Source organism: Osmia lignaria, chromosome 5 (assembly GCF_051020975.1).
Source record: "Osmia lignaria lignaria isolate PbOS001 chromosome 5, iyOsmLign1, whole genome shotgun sequence".
NCBI classification, from domain to species: Eukaryota; Metazoa; Arthropoda; class Insecta; order Hymenoptera; family Megachilidae; genus Osmia; species Osmia lignaria.
In genome coordinates this window covers 11,913,798-11,930,084 of record NC_135036.1, presented here as the reverse complement: position 1 = coordinate 11,930,084, position 16,287 = coordinate 11,913,798, and the positions used below count along the sequence as shown (strand labels likewise).

Sequence of the window (16,287 nt, the reverse complement as noted above, 5' to 3'; positions counted from 1 at the left end):
TGCGTAGACAAGCAAAGGATCGAGTATCGTCTAACCGATTGAGAGGATCGAGACAGTTTTACGTTACCTCGTCGATGTTTTCTACGGCGCGATAAGCCACCTGATAACCACGGATACCCGAGTGATTTCTGCTTTGCCAGGATACCAGAACAGAGAACGGTTGAATGTCCTGGATCGCTAGTTTCAGAACGAGCGGCGCGGAACAGAAAGCGTGCGGATCCAGGTCGAGGAACACCAACCCTCGTAACTCTGGGGGCTGTTGGCACCTCAGTAATCCGCTGTCCATGTCGTTCATCCGTAATCCACCTCGATTTCGACCCATCCCACCACCCACCAGCTTCTGATGATCCCGCAGCCATTCCCAAAGCTCTTGAGACTCACAGTCGCAGTGTAGTGGATTTTCTGTATACAAAATGATTAATATTTTCCCAGCAACGCAACGCAACGCAATTAATAATTATCGTGGAAGGAAAACATACCTTCGGCACGAAGACTCCGTATCTGCGTCTCCAACGGTCGGAAAGCGTTCAACGGTAGATTCGCTAAATAATTTCTACTTAAATCAAGGATTCTCAATTTCTTCAACGGCTTGAAGGCGTCGGATGAGATGGAGGAAATCCAGTTACCATAGAGATGAAGTTCGGCCAAATTTTCAAGATGTTGAAACGTGTTTTTATCCACTTTGATGATCTGATTGTACGACAGATCGAGTATTTGCAACGCCTTTAAATCCGGAGGGAAATCCTCGAGTTCTTTTAAACGATTGTGCGTCAGATTAAGCAGTCTGAGATGCTCGAGTCCCTTTAATCTCTCTTGCGGCAACAGCACCAGCTCGTTCATGCTCAGATCGAGGGTCAACAATTCGAGTAAACTTCGGAACGCGCTCGGAGATATTCGCGAGATGACATTGTTGCCCATAAAGAGGTGCATCACTGCTGGAAATGCCTCGAAATCGTCGCTGGCGACGATCGTCAGATTCGTTGCGGATATGTGTATCTCTTGAAGAGCTGGATACTTTGGCTTCGAGCTAATCTCGTGTATTCTGATCAGAGGATTGCCGGTCATGTTTAGCCAGGCCAGATTGGGAACATTCTGAACGGAGAGGGCCGACGGTATGTGATGAAATTTGTTGCCAGCCAGTTCGACCTTTCGAAGCAAGTTGGAGCGAGCGAAGAAGTTAGCCGGTAGAGCAGTTAGGTGATTGTGACTGAGGTCGACGGATATCAGACGGGACAGGTTCACACCGGCGAAACCGGAAAGGGTCATGATGTAATTACCGCGTAGATCGAGTTCCCGCAGGCTGGCCAATCCGTTTAACCGTGACATGTCCACGTTTAGGATTACATTGTTAGCCAACGACAAGAATTCAACGGTGGTGGCATTGGCAAACACCTCGTAAGGGATCTCTTGAAACCTGTTGCCGTCCAGTTTCACTTCTTTCAACGATTCCAATCCGAGGAACAGAACGCTCGGCAACAGTCGAAGAAGATTGTTGCTCAGCAAAAGTTTAGCCAGATTCTTGTTCTTGGAAAATATTTCCGGTGGCATTCTATAAAGCTGAGACGAGTCCATAGCGAGATGCTGAAGAGACGGCAGCCCGTCCAAGGAAGTGGCAACGATTTGGCTAAAATTATTGTACGATATTCTGAGAACTCTCAAGCCTGGTATGTCCAAACGATCCAACGCTCTTGCGATCAAATGATTGTGCTCCAAATTCAATTCGTAAAGGTTGTTCAAACCCCTGAACGCTCCATTCTCGATCACGCTGACGGTGCAATTCTTCAAATTGAGCGTCCTGATGGGCAAGCCTTCCTGAAAGATCTTGTCGTGCAACACGTTCAAATGATTATTCGCCAGATCGAGTACTCGTAGCCGTTTCAGAGCGGTTAAAGCGTACGGATCCAAACGACGTAAACCGTTGTCCTGTAGGTAAAGTTCCTCGAGTTCGTGCAACTCTGAGAACGTTCTGACGGTCACGTGGCTCAGTCGATTCATGCTCAGCTCGAGAAACTTGAGCGCCTGCATCGGTTGAAAGGCAGTGTCCTCGATTCGCGAGATCGAGTTGTTGGTCAGATACAATCGTTCGACGAGTAACAGGTCCCTGAAGAGGGGTGCCTGAAGACGGGTTAATCTGTTGTGTCCAAGCCACATGATTCTGACCGAGGCTTGCCCTCTCAACGAGTCGTTGTGCAACACACCAAGACCGTTATTGTCCAGTTGAATAGAAACCAGCGAGCTACCGGCGGCGGCGGCGGCGGCGGCGGCGGCGGCGGCGGTGTTTCCGTTTTGTCCTATCTCGTTCGACACCTGAAACACGTCGCCCAGTACCGCGAGCAGATTACCCTGAAGGTTCACGTGTTGCAGGCTGTGCAGGGATCTCAAAGCGCCAGTTTCCATGTCCGTGATCGCGTTATTCTGCAGATGCAATTCCAGCAACGAGGGTAAAGGCGCGAACACGCCCCGTTTCACTTCGGTTATCTGATTGTCCTGCAGCCGTAGCTCCCTCAGCGACTTTGCTTTCGCGAATGTGCCCACCTCCAGTTCCCGGATGTTGTTTCCGTCCAGCGATAGAGTCGAAAGGTTTTCGCAGTGCTCGAGAAAATCCCGCGGTACTTTCTCGATATAGTTACCGGTGAGATGCAGCTGTGCCAGCTGATTCAGGGTAGCTAGACCTCGCGCGTCGATCCTCCTGATCGCGTTTTGTTGAAGATACACCACCGATAAGCTCGAACTACCGGCAAACGTTTCTGCTGGTATCTCCAGAATGTTGTTCTCCGCGAGGAACAACTCTTTCAACTCTGGCAGTTTCGAGAACACTCCGCGTATATAATGAATGTGATTGTGGCTCAGATCGATCGATCTCAGCCTCTGATTCGCTCTGAACGTTGACACGTCCAGAGAGACGATCTTGTTGTGGCTAAGATCGATCGACTCGAGATCGATTAACGATATGAACGCGTCCTTATCGACAAACTCGACGGCGTTGTAGTAGAGGGATAGGGTCTTGAGGGACGGGCAACAACGGAAACAGTTGAGCGGTATCTTTTTAAAGTTGTTGCTACTTAGGTCGAGAAAGTTTAACGCGTCTAGCCTGGAATAGCCGTCTTCGGGAAGCTCGGATACCTCGTTCCAGGCGAGTCTCAAAGAAGTCAGATGTTCCAGTCTGCGGAGGGACGTCATAGGGAATAGGCGGATTTTATTCTCAGCCAGATCCAAGTCGGTCAGCGTGTCTTCTAGGCCGGCAAACGCGTACTCGGAGATTTTTGTTATCTGATTCCCTTTCAGGTTTAGTTTGATCAAAGAAAGACCGTAGAAACTGTAGCTAAGAAGCTCGTGCACCAGGTTCGCCTCCAAGTCGAGAGCCTTTAAAGAATTCAAGCTGGACATGGCCTTTTGCGGCACGTGAGGCAGTCGGCCTGAAACCAGGGCCAACGATTCCAGACTTTTTCCCACTCGTTTGAACGCATCCTCGCTTATCTCGCGAATCGCCGAGTGCGATATCTGTAGGTGTCTGATCTGAGAGCCAGTTGGAAAAGCAGCCGATCGAAGCTCCTCCACCTTTCTGTCTAACTCGTAAACGCTTAACGATTGAACTATCGCTCCTGAAACAATTACGATTACGCGTTCCCATTAGATTTACACCAGTGATTTATCTGAAAATTATTCAATTCGGCTCTCTATCGAGGAAGGATAGAAATTTATACCATAACATAATGTATTCGCTACCTTCTCCTTCAGCTGCGTGTATTACACCCGACAAAGCGCTCCTTAGGGACTCCTCGGTGACACCGGCGCACTCCAAGAACAGACCGTCCTCGAAATTATAGCAAGGACAACCGGGTATCGTGTCTGGCGGTGGACATTTCGCGCTTCTCGCCTCTTGTGCTGCCATACAGGCCGCCAATACCACCGAATAGATGAAACGAAAACCTTCACCACCTCCACCGCTACCTCCACGAGTATCGTGTCCGGCACGCGACGACGAGCTCGCCTCCCGCCTCTTGCGCTTCGTACGTGGCCACGTCGTCCACATATTATTATCGCGCCGATTTCTTGTTCCTCGCTCCTCGTCCCGATTCGCTCATCGTTCCTTTAAACGACCCTCGCTGCCTTTCGCCCTGCAAACAGAACATTTCTCGAGATTAATTCTTTAGAATAGTAGGTATTCTTTGTTTTTTTCTTGATAATCCGCGGCCAAAATCGACTGATCGACTGATAAGTCGATCAAAATAAATTGCCGTTATTTCCCTGATACAATTCAATTGTAAAGAAGGTAAAAGATTCGTTAAGCACTGGCCTTCGTTAAGACGATAAATGGGTGTACAAAACGAACTAGACCCATGGTGGGTAGAATAGATTTGTTATTAGGCGGGTAAATACACGGTGAAGGGTGGATACTTGAGCAAGTAGAATCATATGGCTCTTGAATCGACAAATAGTGACGAGACTGTAAGTACTTGACACGGAAAGTAGAACAAGACCGTTCCCTAACGCAGGCGTACATTGCCAATGCAGGTACAATGGCTATCGTTAGGCAAATAGAGTCGGATTGTACTTGATTCCAGCGGCTATAACTCGACTATTTACCAGTTGAAATAGTATAAAGTTATCGCATAGATATCCGATGAAACATTGAAATCTTTATATAGGGATTTAAAGAAAGTGGTGAAGTCAAGATGGTCAATATCGTCAATATTTCTCTTAAAAATGACATTTTTGTATATCAAACGCGAATTTTCACGCTTTTCGTTGCTTTATCCCGTTACAAAAGATCATGATCCCCAAGATGATCCGGTCGTAATTTAACGTCCATGGTAAATCTTGGAGGCTTGGATCCTGTCACACACACGATCGCATCGCCCCACGCTCGAGAAAATATGGTCGGATCGGTTCGAGGACAGGGTTTCAGGACATCGTATCGGTTCGCAAAAAATCAAAAAGAACGAGAACGAGAACGAAAACGAAAACGACCACGTGTAACGTTTGTTCAAATATCAACCAGATAGAAAGTCTTTTCTTTCTTTCTTTCTTTCTTTCTTTTATGGGCAAATGTGATTTCTTTGAAAATTAAAGCACGATTACTACACGTTTTTATACCTATACAGTAGATAGAATCACAGGAGGCAAGTTTGTTAGGGATTGAGTGTAGCAAAAAGGTTAGGTTTAGGTTAGTGAGTAGGTCATAGACGGCTATGAAAGAGAAAAATCAATATTTTCTCTGCCGCTATGTCCCATAGAGGTTCTAGCTTTCTAATTAATGCACACGCGTAATGCAAGTTTTTAATCACTCGTGGTTGCGTGCGACCAAAGCCTAATTACGCGTATGTACCTACTGCAGCCCAGTTTATTTATGTATATCTACCCTTACACCTGTAATGCTTGAAACGTTATTCGAAATTTACGATTAGATACGGTTACAGTTTTTGCAGTTGTTTAACTTTCTCAAACTCTAGAGGAGCTGCTTCGAAAACGTATCATACGTCACTTGACTATTTGCAACAGCAACATTGGATGGGAGAAACTGAAATTATGTTCACATATTATGGCACGTGCATAGATTACTACCGGTCATGTTATTACATTCCTCGTTTCGGCGTCTATTAATGTCCTGAGAAGTGTACAGGAGGATACAAACGGGTCGTTCGTTGTATCTCTCGACTAGCATGCGTCGCAGTCGTATACGAACAGACCGAAATATCCTACGGGTTAATAAATATACAGCTCGTGGCGTATTTAATTAAGCGTCGCTGTGATAGTTGAAACAACATCTCCAAACAACATCCGCCAGCTTGAAATTGCGCGAATGAAATTGACGAGTAGATTTTCGGAAAGCGAAAGCGAATAATATGTATTATCTATTGATTAAATATTCCATTCACGGGACGGCGATTACTCCGGTAATTGGATCGTTCGAAGCGCAAAACCTCTAGCAAAGTCTTTCTTTCCTATGTGGAGGATGTCGCACGACGAAGGTCGAAAGGGTTTCGTGGCCTTTTATATTCAAAGCAGCGCGCTTCATTAGCGAACGCGGTTTCAATTCAACACCGCAACGATTTAATCCGAGCTTGCGCGCTGCCTGTCGCCGCGCCGGAATTCAATTTTCCTGCGGTCTTAATGGACGAAAACGTTTCCAGAGTCTGCTCGTGTTTCCATGGCCGAGACACAGTAGCGGATAGCAATCGATTCCCTCATCTCGACAGATCCGAAGTAGAAAATCAAAGAAACTTTTAGAAAACCTGAGAGAAATGAAAACAATAGAAATATCGAAATTCGTTGAAACTTTTTGGTAATGTTTAAGTAAGAAAACGTTCGTTATCAAGATTTATCAAAGAGTTTCGCTTCGGCATACAGATATAACCAACTCTATATATAATACTTATGTGTGTCAATCGAGTGAAGTTTCGGTAATGAATTCCGCTCCCATGAATGTAGAGGCTCTTTCCCTGTTTCCTAATTCTGATCAGTTTGAAACTTGCTCTCACAACGCAAAGTCAATTCTGCTTTACGAAACTCCGGTAATGGAAGCTCAAGTGCACTTTGGTTCTTCGGGATTCACCAGACGAAATAGAAATTATAGCATCCTCTGCGTGCTCGTCTGACAATGAGCTTCGCCTCGTCTCCCATTTGTCCTGCTGTTTGCGATATTTCAACTGTTTTACTTTAGCAAACAGTTTAATAATAACATATGTATATGTATAATATATCACGATTAACGGAAGGGACGGAATTGATTTTAGCGATCGAAACTAGACGAATTTCGTTTCGACCTTTCAAAGGAATATAAATATTCTTTCGTTTTCTCTCAAGAGAGACAGAGTGAAAGAAAGAGGGCGGGAGAATATACCTGGTATAAAAATCTCGACTATATTCTGTTTACGTTCTCCTGCTGTTGGATCGATAGGTTTACCTCGAGGACAATATTCATAGCCAGGAGGATAAAGATACACGAGTCTATGGCGAACATTGAACTGCGATATATTAAAATCGACGTTTTAAAAATTTCTCTAGCCGCTGCGCTGGCTGAAAATGCACACTCGTTCCAATATATTCTATGTATCTATGTATTCTCCTAATATTTGTCGATCTCTATCTGCAGATAGATATATTTTTATCTTCAATATCTGTAATCTAATTAATCACAACTAAATATTTCAATTAATATAAATATTATACATATGTACATGTATAAGTGATTTCATCAGTTTTGACGGATTCGAAACGACCGATATCGGATGATGTCTGGAGAAATAAAGAAAAGTAGCAGAATATTAATGAAATGCCTTTAATCCAAGTTCATTCTGATTAAAGGCTGTTCATTGAAATTCCACCACAAGTCGTCCGATACGATAACAAAGTGGCAAGACACGCGTCTTCGGGTACTCGTGCTCGTAGAAAGTTCTCTTTTACCATTCCCTGACGTGTGCAGTAAAGCTAGCTCGGTTGTGCCGTGTCATTTGCATTCTCATTACCATCGTCGGTCTTATTTAAATAGGTGAACAACTGCGAGTCACTCGGTGGCTCGTTAGACGTCCCAGTTGCAGACTTTACGCTACTCGTTCGTTTCAAACTTTCCTAGACCAGCGTTGTTCCTACCTTTCGAAAACAGCAAAATAAGGCTGCTTTTCGGCGCGTTCCTATCGAAAAACGTGAGCTTGAAACGAAACGTTGGACAATTTTCTCCGAGAAATAATTTCGTAAACAGTTTTGTTAATTTTGCTAATCAACGAATCGATATCGATGCTTGATTAAAACTGGTAACGGATAAGTATTCGTGCCATCCGTATCATTCGTGAGAACCTCGTGTACTTGGATAAAAAATTCGTGTGCGATAATAATTCTCCGATTCAAATGCTGATAATGTTTTGTATCAATTGAAAATCGCGTTACCTTCGATCAGTCGATTAGAAATGAGTGAAATTCGGTTAAAGTCGAGCCAATATCACGGACGAGTCCCTAAGCCGTGATGGTAAAATGCTTTCCAGCCGACTGGACACGATTATCCTTTTAGAAGAACGAATCCTTATAAAGTAGAGGCCAAAAAGCAGCTTCCACAAACGCCGACACGAGCTTCTGGCATCTCGCTGATTATTATTAAAAGTTAAACCGTACTCGCTAAAGGGGTGGAGAAAGAGCAGGTTAGTGGGTTGGAGAAAAACGAGAGACAGAGGCTCTGGCTGGTAACCTCCTTAACCTCTTTGCATAAAATTAAAGCTAATAATATTCATTTTCCGAGTGCAGTTCTACGAAATCCCTGAAACGCCGCCGCGCCGCCGCCGGGGCGTTACGACTCTGAATTTATAATGTTGACAATGAAAATTTGTACGTCGAGTTTCAAGGGTTCCCGGGTCGAAATTTCACGCCTTCATTCTCCCCCTGACGATAATTAGCTTCGAGTTTCTGGATTGCTTCTGACAGAGATTTTCAGACCAGTGAACTCGTAATTGAGATTTAACACGAGTCGACAAGTTTGGAAAAAAAGTAAAAGAAAAATATGTTTATTACCAATTATTTTTCTTTCTCGTAGGTACAAACGTACCTTCTTTGTACTTACTTCGATTTAAACGATGTGAAAACAAATATATTCTACCTTTTATTTATTCGAATCATCTTAAAAAGTGTGCATTAAGAATAAAAGAATCATGGTTTGGCCGAAGGTGGCGCTCGAAAACTCAGAAAGATGCGTTGACACACGGTCTTTGAGGAAGTCTCTTTGATACATACTCTTATACGCTGAATTCCATCGGGAAAAGAAGCGGTACGGAATTATGGAAAATATCCCTTTCGTTAGCCAGCCATGCCGTTTGTGGCATTCACGGAAAAGCTGCTTTCTCGAATTCTTCAAAGGGCCGTCGACGACGCGGCGCGGTACAAAGTTGATACACTCCTTTGCCTGAACAGGAGAAAAATTTGTGTATTCTGCTTAATAAGAAGAAAAAGAGCGCGTACTCTATTGCTCCAGACTTTACGTTATCTTTCTTTTTTTGTCTTTGTACTCTGTAATAAGCTTAAAATCGATTTGGGACGGGAAGCATGAAAGGTTCGTTTCAAGTTTTTACCGGAAAAATTGATAATTTCGAGCGGCTTATTCCTTGAAAGAAATTGATCTTTCGTCGAAAAAAGATTCTTCACAGAATTGTTACCGATTGATTTTGTCATTTTCTAAAACTCCTTAGTTTCGTTATTAAAACAGTCAGCTAACTTGTTTTTTTTTTTTCGTGGTTAATTGTTATCCGGTGGAAAATGAAAAATTAATAGCCCGTTTTGCAAACTTTTCACCTCTTATATTGATCAGCAGGAGTAGCAGAGTGTACGTTTCAGAAGGGTGGACGAGTGAAGAGGTAGAAGATGTCTTCAAAGAACGTTTAACCTCGTTGACCTCTTATAAAGGGCTTCCTGTTCCATAGTTAGTATGCGCGATACAAGGGAGTGGGGTGTTGGTCGTGGAAAAAAAATTTCATTACCGTTAATTGAAGAATTTTAAAGGCAATCAACGAAGCTAGTAACTTGTAATATCTTAACAATGTTACTTCTGAAGGATAGTCCATCTTGTTGGATCTTATTTCGCTGTTAAAAGTGTAACGTAGAAATACTTTTAACTGAAATTTAATTCTGCAATGAGCAGCATTGCGGAAAACATTAGAGTTGCATTCGTTATTCGACAGGGACCAAGAAGCAGTAAAAGATGAATCGAAACCATTTGTTAACCCATCGAACTTTGTTATCAAAGTTTGTTCTGTAAGAAGAAACCGAAACTTTCGTTTACGAATTTTCAACTAGATTCGACAGAGAAGTGTTTCTTCAAGTTGGAGCAGGTGAAACGATAGGTAGCTAACCGGCTGTATGTATTGATTTTCCAGCGTATCTTCGGGCATACATTAATAATGCAAGCAGGTCCGCGATATCTTTCTTCTTGAAATGTTCGCTAGTACTTGGTACCCGCAACTTTAATGGGAACTATCGAGGTGAATTTTTAAACCTGCCGTTCAAGAAATTTCATTAACCAAACGAAACTATTATCCCAGAGATAAGAAATTGTAATAACATCGACATGTTATCAACCCTTTTTCGGGTAAGAATTTTTATTTAGGGACTGATTACGTGTAGCCAATGTATTACGTGGAATAAAAATCGTTTGTGGTGTAGTTTGAATAATGGCTGTCCTTGCTCGACATGGATTCTACACGATTAGAGAGTAGACTAACGTGGGAAAGGGAACACCTGTTACTGAAGTAACAGATATACGCGAAAGAAAAGAACTCGGCATGTGTGCGTACCGTAAGTCGTAAGTCGTAAGTCGTAAGTCGTAAGTCGTAAGTCGTAAGTCGTAAGTCGTAAGCCGAAAGGAAAAGTTTTCTCAACACAACAAGAGAAAAGTGGAAAACTCATTTCGATAGCTTGACAAGTTTGTGTACCTACCGCTCACCGTCGCGTCGCGAGTAGATCGAGAGTAGATCGAGAGTAGATTTTCGATCGTATCACTTGCTGCGGAATCGTAGCCTACGGCGATGAATCTCTGAATAACATTGATACACGGATTGAAAGAAGTTGCCGGAACATTGTCGATGAGAAGGAAGAAGGGAAAAGGAAGGCAAAGGGATATCATAGACTTGCGTTGTATTCGATTTTTCGTTTCACAAAGGCAAGCAGCCTTTCAGGGGAAGGCTAATACATATACCAGCTATCACGAACCGTACCGTTACCATACCGCATTAGTATTCTCGAAGGTATTAAGTATATGGTTCGTAATTCGTAGTAAAAGCCCGTACTCGATGAAAAGCCTAAGTAATTCGGCTGAATAGCCGGCAATTTACAGGCCCAACATGCTCTAAAGACGCGCTCGCAAAATAGTTTTGTGAAATTTAATAGATGGACCGGAAGCGTGTAAAACACAGTAGTCGGTTGGTGCTCGAATGAATGCGTCATTTCATTGGGGATTCAATGTTCCTGTGTCACGATATCACTCGTGTGCGGAAGCTAATAAAATTAACATCCGAGCACCGCCTTTCTTTTTTCTTTTCGATTACTACTCTCATCGTTAACGTATAGAAAGTCGTATTGTATTTTCATGTCGAGGATTCAGAGGTAACCGATACTATTCAGGATTTAGCCACAGAATCGAGCGGCAACTGGTGTTTCTCTAGCTGAACGTGTCGCGATATCTGTAATATGTAAATGCACCACTCTGTTCCACGACACGTATCGCGCGTTCAAGAAATCATCCTGTAACCCGACTGATAAATTTTAACCCTCTCTAACTAAGATCGATACCCACTGTTCGGAGACGTTTGACGAACGTATCTCTGCTACGTGTTGAAATTTAATCATCCTGGACTAAGGCTGAAGCTTGATAATCCTGCTGTTTGTTTGTATGCAGGATTTCTAGAGACTGTTTCATCTATTATTTGTCTATCGTATATTATTTGTCGATGTTGGATCAATACCATGACTGAAGGAATTTCAGTTAATAGGTACTCGTAATGATAGGTTTTCTTAAAAAGTTACTGTTTCGGAGGATTTGATATTTTAAATTCACCGCGCGGTAACCCCAAGGAACCTTTCGAAACAGATTGCACACCTTGACCACGAGAACAAAAGGAAAAGAGGAAAAAAGGGAAAAGGTTTTACCAAGTCTCTGAGCAGAGTCTTTACGAATCGTAGCCATTCTCCATGATCACACAGGGTGCATTTGTGGACTTTACGAGTGTCGGAAATTTTCTCGACTTTCCCTGGAAAGGTAATCGCGAAGGGAGGGAGTAAGAGCTTAAGACTCGTAGCGTCTCGCGATCCTGACTAGGCAAGCGTGAAATCCTGGAAGAACTGGATCCAATCTGTTTGTAAAAGCAGAAACGCCATCGAGTGTGTAGCAAGTCTTCTTCCCTGCCTGCTTCTCTCGTAAATCCGAGACGGGCCCGCAATCTCGATGGATTACGTACACTCGGACGCGATTTTATAGTGCAACAGGGAACCAGAGGTCCGTGGATATCCAAGTTTGACGACGTCGAGGCTGTGTCTGCAATTCTTTCAGTATCATTTCGCGCGAATTCCTACTATAGTTCTACATTAAGACTACATTTATCAGTTGTAGAGTAGAGTTGAAACTTGAGCAATTAACCGCATCTCCTAATTCGTTCCTTCTTTTATCGATTTTAGCAGCAATCGTTCGGTTTCAAGTATCTCGTCAAACACGTTCCAATTAATTCTCGCTTCTTTTCTGCTTCGAAGGGTCTGATCGTCTGGTCTGGCTTGGCTTGCTTCGTTACTCGTTGCCCATACTTTCTACAAGCTGATCGTTATATATAATTCGATAATTCCCGTATGACGTTGCTGCCACCTTGGAAAGTTTTGCGATCCAATAAGAAAGTTTCGACGGTAATGGTGTGTGGAGTGTGGAGTGTGGAGTGTGGAGTAGTTTGCCCACGGGAAAAGAAATATCCCTCGCTGAAGGATCAGTCGTTAGAAATGAGCAGGATTGTTTCACGAGGAAGGAACCTCGTGTATCCAGGATCTCCGTCTAGATTGGAAGGGATTTTCGAAACAGGATGGCCATCGTGAAATCCTTTAGTTCGTGATTCGATTTCCCTTACTGTCCCCGATACGCTTCTGCAGGAATTACCTCCATGAAGTTACGCAGACGAAACTCCATCCGAATATCTAAGGATTTAGAGAACGCTGAACGTTTTCAAGAGTATATGTAGTAAATAATTTTATGATGATCTTCATTTCGAGGATTTCGTAATATTTATTCAAATACTTTTCTCCAACTAGGTATTTTTACTTGAAAATTATTTTCACGCGGAGGATTTTTCAATATTTATTTACATCTAGATAAGTACTTATATGTATAAGTACATTTGTGTGAGAAACGTGAATCGTCAACCGTTGAAAAGAGAAACATTATTGGAAATTGCGTAACAGTAAGGGTGGATCGACGCAACAATGTTTTGAGTATTTTGCTAACTGAAACAGTTATTAATTCGAATGCCGTCGCGCGTCGCGCGTCGGTCGGATCAAAGCTGGAAAAGCTTAAAACGCGTTTTAATTAAAAGTTCCACGTGGCGGTGACCTGTAATTTCAAACTTTTACATTCAGAAGCGCGAGAGGGAAAATGTGTCCAGCGCCGAAAGAAAACAGCAGGGGAATGTTAAATGAGACGGGAGCAAGAAAATTTCTCTTTTTTAAACAAAATTTTCCTTTTTCTCCATCCGAAAGCCGAATTCTGCGTTTCAATTCGTGTTGCATGTTAATTACTCGCTGGCCAGCTTCTCTGAACGCGTGTCACTAGCCTTCGTAACGTTCAACCGGTAAGTTCATCAGCAAGCTACGCCACACTATTTTTTCTTTTTCTTTTCCGTTTCCTTTTCCTTTTCCTTTTCCTTTTCCTTTTCCTTTTCCTTTTCCTTTTTGTCATTTTTTATTCCAGCTGCTCGTTTAGCGTTAACGATGCATCATTTCTCGTTGTCGTGAAAAAATTCACGCTCATTAAAAGTCCACTTGGTTTCAAGCTGCGAAATTTACGTTGAATCAGCGAGCAGTTTCTCGAGATCTTGGTGATATAAATTTTCTATGCTTTGCCAAGCTTTCTACGCGGATTAATTTGTTTAGATAGGGATCTAGTTGATAAAAATTAGTTAGAATCGCGAGGAAAATAAAGAAAGACGTTATTTCACGGGAAATATAGTTCCGTCAGAGTGAACCGTCAGGTTGCATGCAAATGAATTTTTTATGTTTCCTTTCATTTCACAAGCGTGACCCGGCTTGCGAGGATTAAAATTTAACGAGTCGTACGTGATTCTCGAATAGCTGGCACCGTCTGTGGCGTTTAAAGGCTTATTTCCGCGAACGCAAATTAAACATCCACCCTGGAGGCGATCAAAAAGTTGACAGTTTTCATCCTTTTATCAAACGAAACTGGTTGCCTGTTTTTTTTTTTTTTATTTTTTTATTATAATAATATTGAGAAATATCATTAACCCCGTCGTGGGTCTACTAGATTGAACCGACTCTTTGTAGAGATATCAAGTTGAAATCCCTAAAGAGGGTCCCTAAATACTTAACCTTTCAAGTCGGTCGTAGGGTGGCTGCAGATGGTTAGGTTTGTCATACCAGAGAAAGCAGCACTCTATCAGCAGTTGGGATCGGTCGGTCGGGAAAACTTGTTCCTTGCTGTTTTTTCATGGTGTTTCATGGACGATATTAACGAAAAAAATGGCCGGCTCCATTTCAGATTTAGGGCACGATAGACGCACGATGCTCGGACGTTTTTCTCGTACGCCTCTCGTACTCGTCGCGTCGCGTCGTGGCCGGTTAGGTTGTTTCCTTGAATCGCTGCTTATCTTCCTACTGCCCAGCAAACAATCTTCCTACCTTCAGCGAGGGTAGAGGGCGAAGCTTCTTTTTTTCTTTCAAAAGATGAAGGTTTCGCTCCAGTAAAGTCGAGCTACTCTCAGCCTAGGGCTACCCTTGGCAAAAATCTGGCTAAAGGATTTCATCTGCGGCTGAAGTAGCGGACGGTGTTTCGAAAATCGTGCGATTTCCCTCGCGAACATGGATCGTGAACGTTCTTAACGAGCTGGGAGTAAAAAGTACGACTGTTCGATGTTTACAAATCCACCAAATTTGATTCTTTTGTTTCGAGGGAGCTATCAAGCCTTTATGTTTTATAATATGTTATTCTAAACAGGAATATGTGAAAGGCATATTTTCGAACAGATACATCCATTCAATTCACATTTTCCTCTCTCATTTTTGAATATAGCAAAGTCGGGATTAACATTTCATGTTACATTGTCTCTCGATTTAAACAGAGAAATAAATATTTTCAACAAATATTCAGGAAAACAAACGGAATGAAAAGCTTTTCTTCCTTTCTTTTGTTATTGTTAATTAAATCATTGGTATTATCAGATTAACGAGCAAATACAAATGAATTCTGAAACATCCTTTTACACAAATTACATCTCCATCTCCATTTCCATTTATTTAGTTTGTTTTATGTACGAGTGGTGTAGTCAGTTAACTTTCGTAATATCAAGTCTCTTTTTTATTTATAATAGGTAGGTGCAAGCCGTGTTGAAAAGAAATTAGATTATTCATTTGAAAAACCAATCAATAATTAATTACAGTTTTTAGTAATAACATGTACATCTTTTTATTAGGTACTAAGCCAGGATATTTGATTCTCGTTTATTGACTTCTTGCATCGAGCAAAATACTCGGTTTAAAAACTTTCTTCTTTCTTTCCTGTTTTTGTAAGACTTATCGTTAATGTTGCCATTAGAGAAGAGCTAAATTAGCTGTTGACCTAGCCAGCTATTTCAAAGTGCAGCTTTCTTTATTAGGGATCGTTTAACCTGAACTTATAGTATATGTATACCTTCTTCACTGACCCCGCGAAAGAGGATATTAATTAGCATCGTTATCGTGGTAGTAAACCTATTATGTAACAGGTATGGATGGGAAAATTGGAAAAAGTTGGTAATTAGAGGAAGAGTTGGCTAGTGGACAGGGTGGATATCGAGGGGAAGGGTGTTAAATTCTCCTTGAATTACAGGAAGTTGCAAACATTGAACGAGTTTCGTTATTTTTTTCTTCGATATCTGTTCAGAAATGATTTCAAGTTAATGCCCAGAGTTACGGTAAATTTAATATAGCTAAGTTAGCTTCATTGAAATTCAGTTTCTTTTCTTATTCAGTTACCTTATCGAATCGTTTAATTTAATTGTCCAATTGAAACTTTTAGCTTGCTATATGATATTTAACATTATTAGTAGTACGCGAATCGTTTAACGAATCAGTTTAATTAGCTTAGTTTATAATTGTTAGAAGGGGTTAAATACACAGCAGTTTATTTACCACGAGAATCTTACGTCACAGTCGCAAGCTACTTTTAACGATATACGTACACGAGACGCTTTTAATCCCTTGTAACAGTTTTTTTTACAATATATAATTTTTTATTTATCTGGTAACGGGGAATTTTTAGGTTGTCTGACAAGAAACAGCGATAGAGATCTGGTAAAATCTGCTTATGTATTTTCTGAAGAATTGTACAATTGGGAGCCGTTACGACTGTAATCAATGTTCTTTAATTTAGAAACCGCGAACGCCACTCCTAGCTTGTGTAAAGATATATAACGATTTATCTGAATAACTTTAGAAAACGCGAACGCCACTCCTGGCTTGTATATAGATAAACAACGATTTATGGCGAATGTTAAAGGCTTTAAAGAAAAACGCGGACGCCACTCCTGGCTCGTAGGACAATGCTCGGCTGAACGACCTATTTAA

The 16,287-nt window shown here is 42.0% G+C and overlaps 1 protein-coding gene and 1 long non-coding RNA gene across 14 annotated transcripts in view; one reads left to right on the top strand and one right to left on the bottom strand.

The window, feature by feature from the left end:
* The window catches only part of LOC117604847 (uncharacterized), a 218,149-nt gene that overhangs the window by 1,399 nt on the left and 200,463 nt on the right, over window positions 1-16,287 (bottom strand). For all 10 annotated transcript variants that reach the window (XM_076688276.1, XM_076688277.1, XM_034325359.2 and 7 more), the window contains 3 exons: window positions 3,727-4,118; window positions 480-3,602; window positions 68-402 (listed from right to left, as the gene is read on the bottom strand). In XM_076688276.1, coding sequence (XP_076544391.1) covers window positions 68-402; window positions 480-3,602; window positions 3,727-4,033 — 3,765 coding nt within the window. In that variant the 5' untranslated portion in view covers window positions 4,034-4,118. The remainder of the gene's footprint in view (window positions 1-67; window positions 403-479; window positions 3,603-3,726; window positions 4,119-16,287) is intronic.
* Window positions 1-16,287, top strand: part of LOC143305305 (uncharacterized) — a 158,166-nt gene that overhangs the window by 25,967 nt on the left and 115,912 nt on the right. The window lies entirely within an intron of this gene.